We start from the raw sequence: 20,810 nt of genomic DNA on the forward strand, positions 1-20,810 counted from the left end.
GGGGAAAGTTTTTCACCCGAGTAACACTTCAGACCAAAAATGAAAGAGTAGAAAAAACAAGAGGTAACTTGGGAAACCTACTGTATTAACCAAATAAATCGGTTACACAGACGTAAATGGATAATGTTAAACGAATAACCAAATAAATGGGTTGGACTAGGAGTGATAAAGGCTAGAATGTAACTATGGTATTTTTGAATCCATGAAATAAAATTTCAAATGATTTCTTGAATCGGCCAAATTGAAATGGAAGTGGTTGTTATACGTCACTGGTTTGTATGATAGCAGCTTCTGTGTCAGAATAGATTTTGCGGTGTGTTGTTATAACAGTGGTGTCGCACTCACCGTATAAAAAACAATATTTCATTTATGGACCTTTAGGCCCTGTCACCTTGTCAAATATTTGATTTTCATAAAGGGGGGGGGGGGGGGGGGGGGGGGGGGGGGGGGGGGGGAATGACAGTACTGTCAAACGTGCCTCTGCCTGTCAGTGACCATGGAGACCAGATCATAATGACGGAATAAAACCACAGTGTAACTCTTTTAAAATTTTCTTCGTTTTTTTCTTTTTTATTATTTTACAGCAGAAAGAATATAAAGCATTCAGAAAACATCTTCCATATTTGAAGGGCAATTCAAAACGTTTTGCATGGCTTCAGCAGCTGATATTTTTATTTTTTTTTAAACATCCATCGAGTCAGTGACATTTTTACATGCACAATTACAAAAAATAAAACTTACAAAGGAAAAGGGGGAGTAGGGATATGGAGGGGAGAGAGAGAGAAAACTGCTCTTAAAAGAAAATCAGAACTGAACGAAGAGGGCCATATAGTGGGGGAGGGAAGAGAGGGAGACGGAGAGGAGAGGAGAGGAAAAAGAGATCTAACACTAGTTTTATTTTCATGCAAAGTGTTGGGGGCCCACTAGCTTGGAAAAAAAAGCAGGGCCGTTTTTTTTTTTTTTTGTTCTTTTTCTTGATTTGGAAATGATGAAAACGTGCAGGTCAAGGGTGTCTCATCACTGTCTACACCTGTTTTACACCTGTCCGCCCAATACTTGCAATACTGGCAATTGCATAAGAGTAAGTCAACTATATGTGTCCAATTGTTCCTCTTTTTTGTCTCAATTAGATCAACACTTAAATAAAAATTAAAAAGGAAGAAAAAATAATGTTTATTGCTCTGTGTTCACAAGTGGAAAGTCGTTTTCCGGTTGAATTTCTGCCCTGTTTTCCTGAATTTCCTACCTCTGTGTTGGGGGGAGCAGGAAGGAAGAGAAGAGAAAAGCAAAGGTAATCTCGCAGAAAGAACCACACTACTGACCACACTGAAGTACCTGCCCTGCAGGACCACACAATGACCGTGTCTATGCAAAGGGAGCCCGCCACATCTCACACGATTTGACTTTACACATAATAATAATAATAATAACAATAATATTAATATAATTAATTATTCAACTCAAACATGAAAAACAGCCTGGCTGTTGTTTATGTAAACAGATTTTTAAAAATCCTCTCCAATCACAAGACGAGTAGCCATTTTATACGTTTATCACAGTTAACACTTTAAAATCTAAAAAAAAAATAGATTAAAAATGGGTCAAATGTAGCCTAGCCTTATAGGTGCATGTGCTACAGTCAATTAAAGCAGTACATTCAGATAACAGAACTGTGAAACTAGTAAACGTCCACAGTGAAATTAAGTGGAATTCATGTGTTAACTTTTACTTCATCCAGAGATAAGATGTTCACAAACAATGCGCATCCTGCCCAAACTTACATGCGGCATGTCTGAACCAATCACAGATGCGTGTGTGTGTGTGTGTTGTGTGAAAGAGTGAAGCAACACAACTGCCATTTTGTTCGAATGGAACCACTGAACCTTACCATTCAAACTCCAACTGTCAACTGCTCCACAGAGAGGAGAGAGAGTGGGACAGGAGAATGCCTGCTTTCCCTTCACCGGTTTATGTGATCGCTTCAGTGGATTTTAACCGCTCCCTCTGCAGAATCCCTTTAATAGACATCAGGTCATTTTGTGGTGAAACAGTTCAGTTCAGTCCTTAGATATTAATCGTAATAATAAGAAATATATCCAGAACCCATTCAGTATAACAGTACACTGTTTACGGACACCCTTTTTGAGTTTCATGCTCGAAGGGGGGCCTACACTGGGTCAAACCCCCTCTTTCAACCCCTCTACAGAGTTTTCACCCCCCCAGGGTTTTCTCCACAGAGTTTCCACCCCCCCAGGGGTCCTGTTTAGCCTCCTGCTCCACATTTTTGGCACCCTGAGTAGAAGATACGAAAGGGAGGATATCGGTCCCTAAGGTTGCAGAAGCATACGAGACTGCATTTCTACCTGCATATGCTGAGACAAAATTCTGACATCTCTAGATACTGCTCTTGTTCAGCGGAGAAGTGAGATAGATAGAGAGAGAGTGTGTGTGAGTAAGTGTGTGTGTGTGTGTGTGTGTGTGTGTGTGTCTGTGTGTGTGTGTGCGCATGCTTGCTTGCACAAGTGCTTGGTACAACGCTGAAGGTATTAGGTCAGGAAAGTTGAAAGAAAACTATGATGAATAATACTAAATTTAAAAAAATGAACAAACAGATCAGACAGAACTTCTTAGGAATTTGTACGTTTTCTTACAAAATTCATGCTGCCCCCAGCAACTTGGTTGTAATAACCATACAACAGCTTATTATTTCTCTTTGATCAGGTCTTGCATTTGCGCATAGAATTAAAAAAAAAAAACCCAGCAGCCCTCCAACCTTTCCAAGGTTCCGTGACACTTCAAACCAACCTTCTGTTTTACAGAACAGTAAGTCATGACAAGTCTAATCTGACTACCAATACTAGAAAAATAAGCATGCTTTGGGTGGTGGTTCCATCACCCTGTTATCTATATATTACCCATGCAAGCATAATGACGCCATCTTGGGTCCCCACAGCAGTGCAATAGCGGACATCCTAGGCCACCACTGGATCGTCGAATGCAAGGCAATGATCACGGGAGTGACTCTGTGATCCCGTGTGATCCATTCTTGGTTCAGCAGGCAGATCCGATCCGAAAAAGATTCTTCTCAGGATTCCGGAATTTTGGTGCCATTCCGGAGTCTTTTGAATTCCATTTACATTAAGGACAAATACATACATAAATAAATAAATAAATAAATAAATAAATAAATACAAGGATAATTAATCCCAGTAGAATCACTGGAAACAGAAGAATTACACCAAGTTTAGAAGTTACATTGTGTTACTGTCAGTCCAGGTAATGATTTGCCCTCTTAATGCAACCACTCTTACAAAAGAAAAATGAAGTTTGCAAACTCATCCTTTTCCCCCCTTTTAGCACATCAAATGTTTCCTGATATTGGCTTGCCACGGTTAGGTACGGTTAGGCACTTTCTACATAAACACTCTGAATCCAAAGTTAACATGTCAAGCCTGTGCAATAGAAAACAAACAAACAAGAAGAAAAAAAGTGTAGTCCCGGACACAGGACGATAGCACATACACAACGACACTGGGAAGAAAGGCCCACTCAAATAAAGGGGGGAAGAAAATCATAAAAATAAAAAATATCCCTTTTGTCACGTGTTCCCAGCTGATGAAATTAAGTTTTTATACCGTGTGGCGCCATTGGTTCAAACACTCCGACCAACACTCCCTTTCTAACGCTGGTTCTTACACGAACTTTACACTTCGACTTCACATTAAATACCTCCCTGGAAACAGCAGAGACATTTCACTCACCTTACTCACCTTTACCTGTGCTTCAGAATGCGCCCTTTTTTTCCCCCCTGCACACTCCCTTACCCCCATAATGCACGTGCGAGCGAGCGTGCGAAACCAAACATACACACGCGCACCGTTCTTACGCGACGCCACAGTTTTAGCACCTAAAAGAATTTTGAGACGTCGCTAAACACAAATTCGAGACCCAATGACCAATGAACAAATTCAGAACAGCTCGAAACCCCCTTCTTTAGCTTTCCTTTGGTTTTTTGATTAGTTTTGTTTTTTTGTTTTTTTTTATGACAAAGAATTTAGCTTATTCCTGGAGACATGGCAGTCTTGCTCAGTGTCGAAAACTTCCAAACCAGCAGCGAGATCTTTGTACACAGCCCCAGCTTGAAAAATCAATGTTATATTAAAAATAAAAGATAAAAATCTTCATCTACCTCATGAGAGAACCTCTTTGCCCCCGGTCTACTGTGTGATCTAAACCAGTGCAAATAATTTAATCAGCACCACATTATATCTAGATCCTGCCCGTCAGCTGCTCTAGCAAACAACGAGGCCTTCAGTGACAAAGCTCTCATTCACAAAAACCTCCAAAATTAACAAACAGAACAAAACAGCACCCAGTCACCGCTGCCACTACCTTCCTTTATGCGTTTTTCAAACCCATTTTGGTGCGTTTATGTGGGTGTTATTCATCAACATTTCAGTTTGTACGTTTTTGTTAAACTGCTTAACAAGTTCTCCATATTGTCCGTGTTGTGCAATGGCAAAATTGCTTAGTCTATTGTCAGACAGCAGTGACCAGAAAGTAAATGAGAGAGACTAGTCTTTTTAAACAATTTCTCCTGCATTGAAGATTTGAGATCTTTCGGAGTATGCTGATTGGTAGTGGTGTGGAAAATGCAAGTATACTTTGTTGTATCATGATTATCTGCTCTGCAAAGATCACTAACGAATTCTCTTGTTAAGCAATATAGCATTCACAATACTTGGCACCATCGGCAAAAAGATAAAATTCTTGGAGCCCCAAAACAAAAAAACTAACAACAGAAAAAAATGTAAACACAACCTTTTTTTGTCTTAAGATATCTGCCTTTTTTTTAAAACTCTAAATACAGTATGTTTTTTTTGTTTGTTTTTGCAGGTAAGGTCATGCTTTAGCAAAATGTTCTTTTCAAGAACATTTAAAATAAAATACTCTTATAGTGAAATAGTCAGAATCATTTTACAGATCATAGCCACTAATGCGTATTTTTTTTGTACTGTATCGTTGCTCATGTCATAAAACTTCATGCACATAGCTCGTTTTTTTAAATCCCCAGTATTTACACTATATACAAACATACAACCATACTTCTAGGGCATTCAAACAAAACTATACAAATATTCTGGTTTGTCTCGCACCAAGATATTTCCCCCTTATTTAATGAATAAAATAATATATTGTTAAATACAATCCCCTTCAAATTAATGTTTTTTCCCCCCCAAATACCTTCATCCTTCTTTATATACACACACCTCTAAATAGTCAAAAATATGGATTTGTCTACTTCCACTTCGGAACAAGCTCAGGGACCCAAAAGAGAATCTCTAAGAAGTCAAGGCAATGTATGTGACTATCCCTTCAAAAGCATTTCATAGCTTCTAAAGTTGATAAAAACAGAACAATAACCCTCATCGATATATAAACACAAAAAACCTTTCAAACCGATAAATAAATGCAGAAATAATAATAATAATAATAATAATAATAATAAAAATATATATAATAATTAAAATAATAATAATAATGGTTGTTACTTTGTTATTAAATATGACTAGTTATGAAGGTATGACTTGGGGTAGGGGAGGCACGTGGGCACTACATTAACATGAAAACAAATTTAAAACACATATATCATTTTTAAGCACGCAAGAGACAACTTTGCTCAGTCATGCATTTTTTTCCTGATAAAATTTTAAACCACAAGACTCACAGGAAGCAGGCTAGCCATTTAAAAGCCACATGAAAATGAGTGGTTAAATACATTCAGGTAAAAAAAATAATAACTTATAATAAATAACTTAAATAAATGTAACAAAATTAAAGTAACTGTGCTTATAAACAATAATAAAAAAATAAAAAACAAACAGTGACCCATTTGGGCCTTCCCTCCCCTGATATCATCCCTGCATGAAAATATATCAAAATAAGAGTCTTTTTCTTTTTTTTTTTACCCCAACCCATTTTTAGTCCACGTACCTGCCCTACATTCATAGGTAGCCCCACCTCTTTTAACCCAATGACATGACAGAGGGGAGCTTCACGGGGAAAAAACTGCGATGACGGTGCACTTGCCTGGCTCCAGGTGACAACGTACATGCAGAAGGGTAAAGCGTGTTACGTAGCATTTTCTGTTTTTTGGTTGATGTGTTTTTTTTTTTTTTTTTAATTCTTCTTCCTGAAAATGGATGCCACTTTTATTTTGCTTTCCCAAAACAGAAGCAGAATCCCAACATGATGATTCCACATTCGACCTATGACATCATCTTCCTTGATCCAGCCCAGGACTGAGAAATCAGCCCAAAGTATGTTTTTCTTTTTCTTCCATTTTTGTAATGTTTCTTATAAATGATCCCAAAAAAGGAAAATATAAATCCATGAAAAAGTGCAAGAACAAAAATGCCATGAAGCCCCCCCCCACCCCACGTTGGTACTCACTCCCCCTGATAGTTTTAATTCTGCTGCTCTTTCCAGTTTCACCCTTAAAGAAACCCAAGAAGAATAAAGGAATACAAAATAAAAATGCTTTTGTACATGTCACAGCAGAAGTAGAACCAGTTGTAGAAGGGGGAGCGCAGTAATAATAGTTTTCACTGAATATCTTTTGGAAGGGGGGTTGTTTTTCTTCCTCTTCTAACATGTAAAAAAGAAAGACAGAAAGAAAGAGTCTGGAGAATGATGTCACATTGTTAGGAGGGTCGTCTGGATGTTCTCATGTTCCTTGGCCCTTCTCAATTCTTTCACTCTGAAAGACAGGAGCAGAGCACATGTAAAACACAGGTCCTCACAAACCCAGTACAGCAGCTGACCTCTAAACACAGGTCCTCACAAACCCAGTACAGCAGCTGACCTCTAAACACAGGTCCTCACAAACCCAGTACAGCAGTTGACCTCTAAACACAGGTCCTCACAAAGCAGGTACAGCAGCTGACCTCTAAACACAGGTCCTCACAAAGCAGGTACAGCAGCTGACCTCTAAACACAGGTCCTCACAAACCCAGTACAGCAGCTGACCACAAAACACAGGTCCTCACGAAGCAGGTACAGCAGCTGATCTCTCTCAAGACTCAGATGAGTCAGATGGCAGGAGAAGCCAAACTCAGGGTGACACACAGGAACGCTGGCCAATGACGGCGTGCCTTTATTGAAATTCCACGCTCAGGGGCGGACCTAATCTGAATAAAATGCATGCTGATTAACCAGCAAAAAACGTGCACCTCCATGAGAGCTCTTCAGCTGTTGAGCAGATCAGGTCTTCAGAAACAACACTGTGCTTTGCAGACGTACAGTAGCTACATGAACGCAAATATTGTACCAATTATGCTTCCCCCCCCCACACACACACTTTTAGCTCAAAATATAGCACGTAGTTCTGGACTGGACCAGCAAACTCAATGTGAATTTAAATGGAACCTGAACAGGCTGATTCTGCATCTCTGTTGCAGCAGAGATCCTTCAGGAGCCCTGAGTGACATCACATGGTGGATTTTTGCTCTAGCCAATCAGCGGTGGCCGGGACTGGATTTCAGTTGTAGACCAGGAGTGAAGAAATAAGGGGGAGGGCAACTGTGACATCACCATAACAAAGGAACTCTCCCAATCATCATCTTCACATGTTTCTATTGTCAAATAATACAACAATGTTAACACCGATTGGAGGATACTACTTCCTGCTAATACTACACAGGGAGTTAAGGAAGTATGTCCAGATATATTCACCAATCACCATTGGTATTTTTCCACTGGTCGTTAGCAACAGACCCTGTGATTGGTGGGGGTCCTTTCTGTTTTATATTGGTAAGCTGATGTGACAACTGCCTTCTCCCTTCATTCATAGCAGTGGGCCTAATATCATGTTTTTGCCCCTACTCTGCTTCAGGTTTAAAAGAAAATGGGGAGGGACTAGGGGCTGGGGGGGGGGGGGTGTCTTCAACCTTTGGTGACCCAAGACAAAACAAGAATGAAACACATGAACTGCAAAATATTAACTGTTCCACACGGGAAGTGACATCACTCTGAGCATGCCTAGAAGTAAAGAAGCAAAGTTCCTATTTGTCATCAGTCATGCAACAAAGTGAACAGCATCCAACAGAAGCGTAGTCTTCAAATGTGCTTGAACAACGACCGAGAGATAGCTTGATCGTGTCTTGGAGGGAAAAAGTGCTTGTTGAGAGTGGTGGAGTCATTTTCATTTGTGGACTGTGGATTAATTAACTTCTGCCCTGCATCAGAGAGCTTGAGGCCTCTTGTGGATCTAGTCTGAAGCTGTCATGCAAGCAGGCATCAAGCAACAATGAAGTGAGAGAGAAAGGAGAGAGAGAGAGACAGAGAGAGAAAGAGAGAGGGAGGGGCATAAACTAAGTTGCTGAGGGTGCACTCACCCGCTTGAACAGTCTATGGTCCATCAAAGGGCTTGGCATTAACAGTAAAATCACAAACAACTATTAGCACATGGCAGGAGCCACTACTTTGGGAAAGTATGCTTCAGGGGAAACCAAATCATTGTGATGCATATTTACATACCTGTGATTATTTTACAGATATATGACAGACACACAGGTGGGTGGTAAGCATGAGAGTCACAGCACGTGTTAAGAGGAACTACAAACTATGTGAACTATGAGGTGGGACTCGGGCAGTAGCACGCAGCGGCCAGAAGGGGGCGGTAGAGGCGGGCTCACCTGTGGCGGCAGCGGCGCAGGAACCTCATGATCTTGCGGGCGGCCTGGTCCTGCTTCTTGGTGAGCAGACTGCTTCTGAAACAGAGCAGGGGACCAGAGCACAGCCCTCTTCAATCACACGATTCGTAATTTGGGGTCTGGGTGAAGCACAGCTGACCCTTGACCCTGGCCTCTTATTCATTTTTACAGGATGCTCTGGAGACGTGTTTTGTGCGTCTGTACTGTGCAGAGACTGCGATAAGAGTTCAGCTGCGCAGCTGCATGTTGCAGGGAAAGCAGAGGAACCCGATGCAGGTTTTAGGGCATGCAGATATGCTCCGTACATCACAGTGAAAGTTGTGGTATCTGACTGGGGTACATGCATGTGAGCTCCTGCACCGTACGTTGTTGCAGTAAACGCAGCGGCTACCTGAGTTTGTGCTGCACCTGCGCAGCGGCTACCTGAGTTTGTGCTGCACCTGCGCAGCGTCTACCTGAGTTTGTGCTGCAGCAGGGCAGCGGCTACCTGAGTTTGTGCTGCACCCGCGCAGCGGCTACCTGAGTTTGTGCTGCACCTGCGCAGCGTGGCTGTAGCTACCTGAGTTTGTGCTGCACCTGCGCAGCGGCTACCTGAGTTTGTGCTGCACCCGCGCAGCGGCTACCTGAGTTTGTGCTGCACCAGCGCAGCGTGGCTGTAGCTACCTGAGTTTGTGCTGCACACGCGTAGCGGCTACCTGAGTTTGTGCTGCACCCGCGCAGCGGCGGCTACCTGAGTTTGTGCTGCACCTGCGCAGCGGCTACCTGAGTTTGTGCTGCACCTGCGCAGCGGAGGCTGCAGCTACCTGAGTTTGTGCTGCACCCGCGCAGCGGCTACCTGAGTTTGTGCTGCACCTGTGCAGCGGCTACCTGAGTTTGTGCTGCACCCGCGCAGCGGCGGCTACCTGAGTTTGTGCTGCACCCGCGCAGCGCTGGCTGCGGCCCTGCGGTGGTGCCCCGGCCGGCTGCACTCCCGGTAGCTGCGGTAGCGCTGCTGGATCAGCACGGCCGCTCGCCGGCTCTGCCGGAACTTCTTCTGCTCGTGGTAACTGCGGAAACGGCTCTGGATCAGGATGGCGGCCTGCGTCATCTTCTTATAAAGTGCATACTGCAGACAGACACAGGACATCAGTGGGGGAACACATCTGCAATAGGCAATTAGGCACTGACTTAACCAGTAACACACTCATAAACACACACACATACACGCACACACACACACACACATATACACACACGCACACACACACACACACACACATACACGCACACGCACACACACACACACACACACATACACGCACACACACACACACACACACACATATACACACACACACGCACACACACACACATTCATGGAAATCATGTTACCTTCAAGGCTATCCATGTCAGCTGTTAGAAAAGAGAGAGAGTGTGACAGAGAGAGAGAGAGATGAATCATGACAGGGTTTCCCCTTTTGGCAAATGCACTGTTTGCAAGTCACTTTGAGTAAAAGCATTAGTCACACCATCAAGCTTTGGACTTTGGTTGTATTTCAGTGCGACATGATCAGTCATCCTGAGGCCACACCCACTTCCCCTACCTGTTTGTACTTCCTGTAGCAGCGCTGAATGACGGCAGCTGCTACTTCCTGTTGTTCCCGCAGAGGTCGCCCCTGTGGGGGAGGGAAAAAAGGGAGGGGGGAACCAGGGGAGAGAGAGAGAGGTGGAAAATTTGTTAGAGCTGGTTGGTTGGGGTGGCGGAGGGAGTGAGGGAGGGAAAGGAGAGGGGAGGGAGAGACAGACAGATAGAGGGAAGAAAGAGAGGTGTTTTAGCTGTGTAATCAGCTGCTGTAATGAATTAATTTCAGTGAGTAACAGTGAAATCCAGCAGACACTGCGACCCCCCAGGATCAGGGGGGAGACCCAGGGCTGCAGGAGAGGGGCAGGGGGTCAGTTAAGTCTAGGTTGGGTTGGGTGGGGTTGAGTTGGTTGGGTAGAATGGTTCAGGCTGTGTTGGGTCGGGGCAGGTCGATTCAGGCCGGGACAAAGCAGGTTGGAGCGGAGCGGGACAGGGCAGGTTGGGTTGGGGCGGGACAGGGCGGGTTGGGGCGGGGCGGAACAGGGCAGGACAGGTTCGGGTCGGGTGGGTCAGGGCAGTTCAGGTTGAGACAGGCTGGGTCAGGCTGGGTCGGGGTGAGCCGGGGCGGGTCGGGGCGGGTCGGGGCGGAGGCAGAACCGGGCGGGGGCGGTGGGCCAGGGCGGGACAGGGCGGGTTGGGGCGGGGCGGAACAGGGCAGGACAGGTTCGGGTCGGGGTGGGTCAAGGCAGTTCAGGTTGAGACAGGCTGGGTCAGGCTGGGTCGGGGCGGGTCAGGTCGGGTTGGGGCGGGCCGGGGCAGGTCGGGGCGGAGGCAGAACCGGGCGGGGGCGGTGGGCCAGGGCGGGGCGGGGCGGGTCGGGTCGGGTCGGGGCGGAGGCAGAACCGGGCGGGGGCGGTACCTTGTACTTGCGGAAGGCGGCCTGCACCAGCCGAGCAGCCTCGTACAGCTCCAGCTGCTCCGGGTCGGACAGGGACAGCTGGGCCAGCTCCCGCTCCACCCGGCTGCTGGAGGGGTGGAGGAGCTCGCCCCACTCGGACGGGGAGGGCAGGCCCGGCTCGGGAAGCGGGGACCCCCCCGGGCTGAGGCTGGGGGTGGAGGAGGGCGTCAGGGGTTCCGCGTATAAGGACCTGGGGGGGGGGGACAGAAGCACTCATCCAGAACCACTTACCCAAAGTACATTTTACACACACTGCATTTATACAGCTGGATATTTCCTGAAGCAATTCAGGTCAAGTACCCAGAAAGCACATGCAGGCAGTAGCTGGGCTTCTCGTGACCTTTGACCTTAAAGCATTTGTTGATTTCCATTAGTGGATTCCATTCAGCAGTCAGTCTGCAGCCTATGAACTGCACCGATGCTGTATGAAAGACTACAGAGTCACAAGAGAGGTGTGATACCTTCTGTCTACCTGTGTGTACCTGTGTTTAAATCTCCCTAACCCTAGCCTAGCCTAGCCTGTGTCGGCTCACCGCAGGTGGATGATGTTGGGAAGGTGCTCTGTGTCTCCCAGGTAACTGGCCAGCCAGCTCATGGTGTTGCCGACTCCTGCGCTGTCCAGGGGCACCGTCTCCACGGCGACGATGTTCTCCCGCTTGATGCGTTCGGGTGTGGCCTCGATGATGTGCTCCGCCAGGGTCATCATGTTCACCTGAGGAGGGGAGAAACACACCTGAGCACCACACCTGAGCATTGACACCTGAACACCGCACCTTAGCATTCACACCTGAGCATTCACATCTGAGCATTTACACCTGAGCACCACACCTGAGCGTCACACCTGCGCATTCACATCTGAGCGTCATACCTGAGCACCACACCTGAACATTTACACTTGAGCATCACACCTGAACATTACACCTGCGCATTCACATCTCAACATCACACCTGAACACCACACCTGAGCATTTACACTTGAGCATCACACCTGAACATTCACACCTCAGCACCACACCTGAACATTCACACCCCAGCACCACACCTGAGCACCTGAGCGGAGTGTTGGGGCGTCTCACCTGCAGGTTGTCCATGTGCGTCAGGCACTCCTGGCTCTCCAGGTCCTCCCTGTAGGACAGCAGCATCTCCAGCGGGTCCTGTGGGTCCCGCGGACACAGCCGGCTGACCAGGCTCCCCCCTTTCCCCTGCCCCCCAACACTCCCACCTCCCCCAAACCCCCCTCTCGCCCCCTTCCTCCCCGACACCCACGCAGCATACTGCTCCCTGGACCCTCCCTTGGCCCCGCCCAGGCCTCGGACGGCCCCCGGTTTGGGTTGTGACCCCCCTCCGCCGACGCCCCCCTCCCCGGCGGCCCCCCTGTCCAGGCTGAGGGGCACGGACGCGGCCTTGTCTGGCCGTGATTGGCTCAGCTCGGGGTTAGGCTTGTGTTTCTTGGCCAATGGGAGGTCCCTCTGACTCTCCGAGCTGTAGCAGCTGGACGGTTCCGACCTGGGTCTCCGCAAGTCTGCGCAAAGCATGATGGGAAGGAATTACAGCCCCATCGCTGCCTCGCCACTGCCAGCTACTTTAATTAGTGCCCACTGTCTGCTAGGGTTCTCTCCTCTAAAACCATCCCTCACTCAGAAGCCATCCCCCTCTCTAAACCCATCCAATAATAATAAACAATACTACTACCCCTAATACTAATAATAACATAAACAATACTACTACTAACATGAAAACTGCTACTACTACCACGACTACAACAACATTAACAATACTACAACTACTCCTAATAATACTACTACTAGTAATAATAATAATAATAATAATAATACTAATACTAATAATAATAATAATGACAGTACAGGAAGGTGGGTCCTGCTCACCAGGGTTTGGGTTGGCGGTGGCGGTACCCTTCTGCCCGCTGGTTGCCAGGGTGCCGTCGTTGGCCCACAGCACCATCCAGCTGTCGGAGGCCGGGGGGGCGGGGGGGTCCTGGGCGGGTGGCAGGGAGGCGGGGCCGGGCTGCTCCTCCCCCCTCTGCAGCTGCTCCAGGCACTCGGCCAGCTTGGTGTGGCCGCGGGAGCGCGCGATGGCCAGGGGGAGGCGCCCCAGCGAGTCTGGGATGGCCAGGGCCCGCCGGTCCCACTGGAACAGGACCAGCGCCGCCTCCAGGTGTCCCAGCGCACACGCCCACATCTGCAGGGGGCGCCAGAGAGCGGCCTGACACAAGCGCTACACACTTCCGTAACAAACAACACCGCTATAACACCCCCATAACAAACTACACCCCCATAACACCCCCGTAACAAACTACACTCCCCAACACCCCCATAACAAACTACACTCCCCAACACTCCCATAACAAACAAACACACACAGCTATGACCCCTGACCCCAGTGCTGTTGCCCCATCTCCCTCCTCTTACCAGTGGGGTGCAGGAGAAGTGGTCCACGTTGAGGGGGTCCACCTCCAGCTCCAGATCAATGCTGTCAGAGTGCTTAGAGCTGGGAGGGGAGAGAGGAGAACGTCAGACAGGCTACTGTAGCCCTCTCTGCTACTGTAGCCCAGTCTGCTACTGTAGCCCAGTCTGCTACTGTAGTCCACTCTGCTACTGTAGCCCAGTCTGCTAATGTAGTCCTCTCTGCTACTGTAGCCCAGTCTGCTACTGTAGTCCACTCTGCTACTGTAGCCCAGTCTGCTAATGTAGCCCAGTCTGCTACTGTAGTCCTCTCTGCTACTGTAGCCCAGTCTGCTACTGTAGTCCACTCTGCTACTGTAGTCCACTCTGCTACTCTAGTCCACTCTGCTACTGTAGCCCAGTCTGCTACTGTAGTCTACTCTGCTACTGTAGTCCACTCTGCTACTGTAGTCCACTCTGCTACTGTAGCCCAGTCTGCTACTGTAGCCCAGTCTGCTACTGTAGCCCTCTCTGCTGTAAGTACAGTGTGCTGCCGTACTCTTGTGCTACACATGACACATGCACACAGACACACACAAACACACATGCAGACACACACACACACACACACTCGCACATACACTCACACATACATGCACACGTGCACACACACACACACAACAGAATCCTATCAGTACTGTATGTCACCCACACATTGTATGTGGAAAAACACACAAAAACATTTATAGTGATTTTAAGCTCACGTGTATGTTCAATCACATATGCATGCATGTATTTTGGATACACTATGTCCCGATGTGTATATTTTATATTTACAGTATGCTGTCATGGTACAGTGCTGTGATTGTCATGATGTCATGCCCAATGTAACTGCATTCCCAGGGTGCACTGCTCACCGCCACTTGATGAGGGTCTTGATGAGCGTAGCGTAGCCCTGCCCGGCGGCCAGGTGCAGCAGGGTCATGCCCCGGAAGCTCTTGGAGTGGATCAGCTGCTTGGACTTGGCCCAGCAGGCCCGGTTCATCATCTTCTCACACACCACCACCACCCTGCCCTCGAACGAGCTGCTGGGCTGAGCCTGCCCCATCACACACTGAGACACGCGCACACACACACACACACACACGCAAACAAATACACACACACACACACACGCAAACAAATACACACACACACACACACACACACACACACGCACGCACGCAAACAAATACGCACACACACACACACACACGCAAACAAATACACACACACACACACACACACACATACGCAAACAAATACGCACACACACACACACACACACACACACGCACGCAAACAAATACACACACACACACGCGCACACACGCACGCAAACAAATACACACACACACACGCAAACAAATACACACACACACGCAAACAAATACACACACACACACGCAAACAAATACACATACACACACACGCAAACAAATACACATACACACACAAAAGATCAGCTCTCTACAGCAACAAGATAGTTAACATCAGACGGCATGACAGATTGCATGATCTACTCCTGCTCCACTGCTGTAAGTCCTGAGCAATTTCATTATTTAACAATATGCACACTTTATATTTACCATTACACATAAACATACTGTTACAAATGTGTACAGACAACATACTTAACATATACAGTATGTTTCAGAGCACATTGCACGGCTGTGCTGGGCACGTGCTGTTCTGCTGTACCCGTGAGTGGGTGTGGCTGTTGTTTTACCTGTGACTGCGTGCTGTTGCCCCCAGTGCCTCCCCCTCCTCCTGTTCCAGCAGCTCCTCCACTTCCCTGCTGTTGGTGTCCAGCCATCTCTGCCATCCTGTGTTCCATCTGCTCCAGCCTCTCCAGGATGGACATTCTGAACTGGTTATCTGCAGCACAGCCAATAACGGAGACTGTCACTGTCAGTACAAGTCTGTACGCTTATCTGAACCACAGCCAAAACCAGAGACTGTCAGTACACGTCCAGAGGGTTATCTGCAGCACAGCCCAATAACAGAGACTGTCAGTACATGTCTGTAGGTTATCTGCAAGGTAATAGCAGTGAGTCAGTTCTCCAGTACTCCCGTCAGAACCCCACAGGTTCGACACGCAGCATTGTGTGGCAGATGATAAAACTACCTCGACAATTACCACAATAAAACCTGCCACAATAACAAAAATAAACTTTTGAGTCATTTTCAAAGACTTTCATTATTTTACATATTTATATGGGGGTGGGTGGGGGGGGGGTGGGGGGTGGGGAAGGGGTCGTTTCTGAAGTTATCCCACTCTAAAGCTAGCTGAAACCTAGCTACAGGACTTTAGCAAATCAGCATCTCACTAATAGGACCTGTGAGACTGTTTCTGTAGCAACCTGCTGTTGAGCAGTAGCTAAGCAACCAACACTTAGCATTTGATGTAATATAATTAAACCGGTTGACCGGTCACCCTTGAAAGTGCTGGCTATTTTACCTTCAACACGTATCCCCATATTTTCCTCAAATTTTTCTTTTCTTAATTTGCTTTCGGAAATTTCCATTGTGAAGCACTCTGTGACAACCCGTTTTCCGAACCTGAATGATGCTGGACAAAAAAGATAGTTGAACTGATTTAATTAGAAAAGATGCAGATTAGCATCACTAATCGACTTGCCCCCAAGAGGGTTCCTGTTACAGGTGACCTCGACCGGAAGAGCTCTTCCCCGCCCCAATCACAGACAAGCATTTCCAGCCCACTGAACCCTTTCTCCGTTCACCTCATGCTCTCCTGACGGGCAGCAAATTGGGAGGTAAGCTAAGCGTTGTCATTGCTACCGAAGCGCTCAGTGCGTGACGCATAACTACAAGCCGAGCGCGAGGAGAACTAATACGCGCGCGATCTGCGACCATTAAAGCGGGATAATTAGAACGTCAATCCGTCGGTCTCGCGCTGTCAATCTCCTTCCCTGTTACCTTACACTAAGATAGGCTACTGTGCCAGATAGGCTACAGCCACACAATTATCCAGTTTATTTATTCATTGGTTCTTTTATTTAGTTTTCAATTTGAGAACAATTAGTCCATTCATAGCTCAAATCCCATTTGAAATCAAGAACATCGCACAAACATCATTCATTCAAAGTAGGCTACTCTCGTATGTTATAGGCTACTTGTATAATACAAGTACAGGCTGTGAATCTCAGACAAACAAGTCTACTTTATACCCAACTACATTATTCTGCAGTTTTCTGCGTAGATAACAGAACTGTAACCAGCGTCGAAGTTTCGATAAAAACGTGATGATCGAAAAAGGCCTCAGCCACTTTGAGAAAAAATATATTTTTTTATTCAAACAGACCTACGTGGCTGATTTAAATATAGGCTACAAGACAAAACAATGTTTTTCGTTGGTTACCGTTGGAACCACAAAGGAAGTTATTCCACCACATTCTCTTTGAAATCCGTCTAGGTAAATTTAATCGCTGTCCGCGGTTCTGAAACTGAACTAAATTTAAGGCGTAGTGGAAATATTGACCATGCATGTTCACAAATATAAACCACACCTAAAAAAATCTGACATGAAGCTTCATTACACGCTTTACGTCGCCGTAGGCCAAGTAAGGTGTTAAATGTAACGGTGAATAAATTATGTAGTCTATATCAACGTTCATTTCAAAGACATCGGAAACAGATTAGCAATAAAATAAACAAACAAATAACACGTCAGAACCAATTAACACAACTCGGGACAGTAAGCGGAGCTATACATTTAGGTTTGTAGTCAAATGCTCAACATTGTAGCATTCAGCTAATAAGTAAACCACACACAGAACACTTCTCAACAAGTAGATTACAACACAAATTACCCGCTCGAGCGTGAACCACGCCACGTGCACCAGCCTACGCCGTAAAATGCAAAATAACAAAACTTTTACAGGTCCAACTTACTTTTATTCTCTTCTCAGTAAATAGTCAATACACAGCACAACCATTCCGCCGTAACAAAAAAAATCTTCCAGGCCAAGTCTAACCTTTAAGTTTAACAGCATCTCAAGAGTCTTCTGCAAAGTTCTCAGTGAAGTCGTGCATAAGCCTACCAGACGTGCGTTCAAGACGACGAACGTTCGTAGGCTACCGAAATAAGTTTGCGGCGAACAGAAAAAAGTTTGAAAATGTTTGAATATGTTCGCGGACGTTAGCTAACGCGCGCCGTCTTGACCGCACGTCATGTATAACAACAAAACGTCGAAGTTCCTAACAATATAGAAAAACTACTAAGTGAGAAGAGGCAGCACTCAGCAGCAGTACAACAAAGTGACATCAGAGAGCGAGAGAGAGTGAGAGAGATGCCTTCCCCACTATAGGCTACTTGCTCAGTTTCCGCCCTCCCCACTCTGTTGTTTCTCTCCATCCGTTTGAACGGTTTTCCGTTAACACCCGAGAGGGGGGTTACATCCGATGGCCTCCCTTTCTGACAGCGTTTCCAGGCGGCGCACTCTGTGCCCTGGGGATCACACACTACCCTTCTTTTTTGTGAAGTGTGGTTACTCAACACCCCGTTGAAACAGAGACCACGGGCACGGGACAGGCCCAAACGGAGATGATGGAACTTAACAGCCAGCAACAGCTGCGTTTGTTGTGTGTGCGGTGAACTGCACCGATAAACCAAAAAGCGGACAAGTAGGCTAAACAAATAATTTCGGCGAGGCAACGGTTGGGCACTCGCCACCGTAATGACTTGTTGCAGCAAAAATGGGAGACCAGAGTGGGAGGGGGCAAGACAGGATGGACAGGAAAGGGGGCGGGACCTACCATCCAGGGAGAGCCAGTCATGCTGAGAGGAGGGGAGAGAGGGCAGGGCGCGAGCCTTGTATTCAAACACCACCGAGCTGGAGATGATCTGATTACTGACGGCTACCTGCAGGGTCACCAGCCCTGTGTCATGGGCTGTGGGTAGGGAGGGAGGAAGAAAGAGGGAGTGGGGGGGGAGAGAGAGAGAGGGAGGGGGAGAGGGGGAGGGAAGGAAGGAGAGTGAGAGGGGAAGGAAGGGTGACAGAAGGAGGGAAAGAGAGAGTGGGAGGAAGAGAGGAAGGGAAGCAGAGTAGGAGCGGGAGGGAGGGATAGGAAGGGGGTGATATATAGATAGAGGGAGGGAGGGAAAGAGGGAGGAAAAAAGAGAGTGGGAGGGAGAGGGAGGGATAGAGAGGGGGAGATAGAGAGAGAGAGAGAGGGAGGGATAGAGAGTGGGAGATAGAGAGGATGGGTAGAAAGGGAAGGAGAGAGAGAGAAAGACAACTTAGTTCCTTGCATGCGTATGCTTTGAGAAAACCATTTTCTGTGGTCCGATATAAAAGTGAACCAGCACCTATAGCTGTGATTAGTTGTAACTAGTGCTTGCAAACACGCAGGCCCACCAGGACCAGAGTTGCGTAACCCAGGGAAACTGCCTCCTTACCTGGGCAATAGCATCGCAGCACCCCAGGCTGGATCAGAGAGGCTGGCACGGAGATCTGGTCAAACAGGCAGCTGTAGGTGCTGCTGGTCTCCTGCCAGGGGCCCGTGATCAGCACCTTCACCCCGCCCTGAAACGCAGGTAGAGCCGGGTCAGAGCTGCTGCCCCCTGCTGGTAGCACGCTGAAACGCACCGCACATTCACCACCAAGAGCACATCACCAGAATGCGTGCAGCAGTATCAAATCCCTGACCGTGTGTGTGTGCTGTGTGTTTGTGTGTGTGTGTGTGTGTCTGTGTGTGTCTGTGTGTGACTGTGTGTGTGTACAGCTGGAAGTGCCTACTAAAATTAAAACCACTACAGAGTACAAATAAAGATTGAAGAAAGCCTAGCAAGAAAGCCTAGAACAACTCTTGTAACTCAACAGGCAAGGAATGGTTATGTTCTTCTTCCCTCTAGTGGAGAAACATGGGAAAAACACCCACACTTATTTTTCGGGCCTCAGCAGTTTGACGCTGACTCAGAGTTGCCATCTTGTGGTTATACAATGAAACCGCAGCACATTAAGAGGGCCACTCTCTCCTCTTAAGTGGAAATCGTCCAGGCCTGTCCAGTTTAAGAGGCAATCTGAGGGCAGTTGGCAAGGTCAGACATTCAGGTCTATAATAAAATAAAATGAACTGAAACATTTAATGGTGAGACAGCTGAAGTGTGAACAGCGGCCAAATAATGCACGCATAATTTTACTAGACTCAACCGTAAAAGAAAAAAAAGTTTTTCTGGTCTTCCTTGGCATTAAAACTCGGCAGGTTCCTGCTAATACTATAGTATACCATCTGCCTGACTGCCCATAAAGACTAATAATGCCTGCTCGTGTACTTTCACTGATTTTAATTTTTCATAAACCTTTATAGAACGATCAGATTATGAGCATAAGAACTGCTTTTGGCTCTTTGAATTGCGCAGCCTTCTTCCTTCAGATACACATTACATCTTTAATACTAACAACAGCAACAAAACAGGATCAATAATAACAAAACTGCAATAATAATAATGATAATTAACATCTTTGTCTTACACATTGAAAACAGAATGCAGCTACCAGCTGCCTAACACTAGCTACCGTCTTCATATTAATGGCAATAAAGTATAGTGTGTAAATAGTACCAGTCAAACATTCGAGTACACCCCCTTAAAACTAGGTTTTTCATGATTATCTATGCTTTGAATTGTATAAACTTGTCCATTAACAGTGAAAAGTTGTAATATTCCATATGTGTACTTATAATGCACATGTAATAAGTAAATAATCATAAGTGAATTTCATTCCAAAAAAAAAAAAAAAAAATGTAATTATATAAAGAAACGAAAGCCAGTCTTATATGTAGTAATGAAATCCAGCTGGTTTTATTAGCGTTTAAAGGCTCCACAGCGCTGTGCTGAGAGTGAAATGGGGGTGTTGGAGTGTCTGAATGTCAGGCGCTCACCTCAGGGTACGACCACTCCGGGGAGTAGTCTGTGACCATGAAGAGCCTCCCGGCAGCCTGGATCATTCCCAGAGTTCCCTGCGCCACCTCGGCCACGTGCATGTAGGCCAGCGAGCCGGCGTCCGTGCCGCCAGCCCCTCCCCCCGCCGTCCCGCCCGCCCCCCCCTGGCCCAGCGACTGGGGGCTGCAGCAGGGCTGGAGGCAGAGCTCCGAGGGGCTGTACCCCGTTT

At 46.8% G+C, this 20,810-nt stretch overlaps 1 protein-coding gene across 1 annotated transcript in view; it reads right to left on the reverse strand.

The window, feature by feature from the left end:
• Window positions 1–1,727: 1,727 nt before the first annotated feature.
• camta1a (calmodulin binding transcription activator 1a) overlaps window positions 1,728–20,810 on the reverse strand; it is a 31,278-nt gene continuing 12,195 nt past the window's right edge. Inside the window, 17 exon segments of the mRNA XM_035382173.1 lie at window positions 1,728–6,760; window positions 8,397–8,427; window positions 8,697–8,771; window positions 9,617–9,819; window positions 10,086–10,106; window positions 10,298–10,369; window positions 11,195–11,423; window positions 11,767–11,945; window positions 12,310–12,441; window positions 12,478–12,755; window positions 13,120–13,432; window positions 13,663–13,741; window positions 14,553–14,749; window positions 15,404–15,552; window positions 18,454–18,588; window positions 19,097–19,223; window positions 20,581–20,810. The exon segment at window positions 20,581–20,810 is cut by the window's right edge and continues 1,273 nt beyond it. Coding sequence (XP_035238064.1) covers window positions 6,728–6,760; window positions 8,397–8,427; window positions 8,697–8,771; window positions 9,617–9,819; window positions 10,086–10,106; window positions 10,298–10,369; window positions 11,195–11,423; window positions 11,767–11,945; window positions 12,310–12,441; window positions 12,478–12,755; window positions 13,120–13,432; window positions 13,663–13,741; window positions 14,553–14,749; window positions 15,404–15,552; window positions 18,454–18,588; window positions 19,097–19,223; window positions 20,581–20,810 — 2,483 coding nt within the window. The 3' untranslated portion in view covers window positions 1,728–6,727.

Source organism: Anguilla anguilla, chromosome 11 (assembly GCF_013347855.1).
Source record: "Anguilla anguilla isolate fAngAng1 chromosome 11, fAngAng1.pri, whole genome shotgun sequence".
Taxonomy (NCBI): Eukaryota; Metazoa; Chordata; class Actinopteri; order Anguilliformes; family Anguillidae; genus Anguilla; species Anguilla anguilla.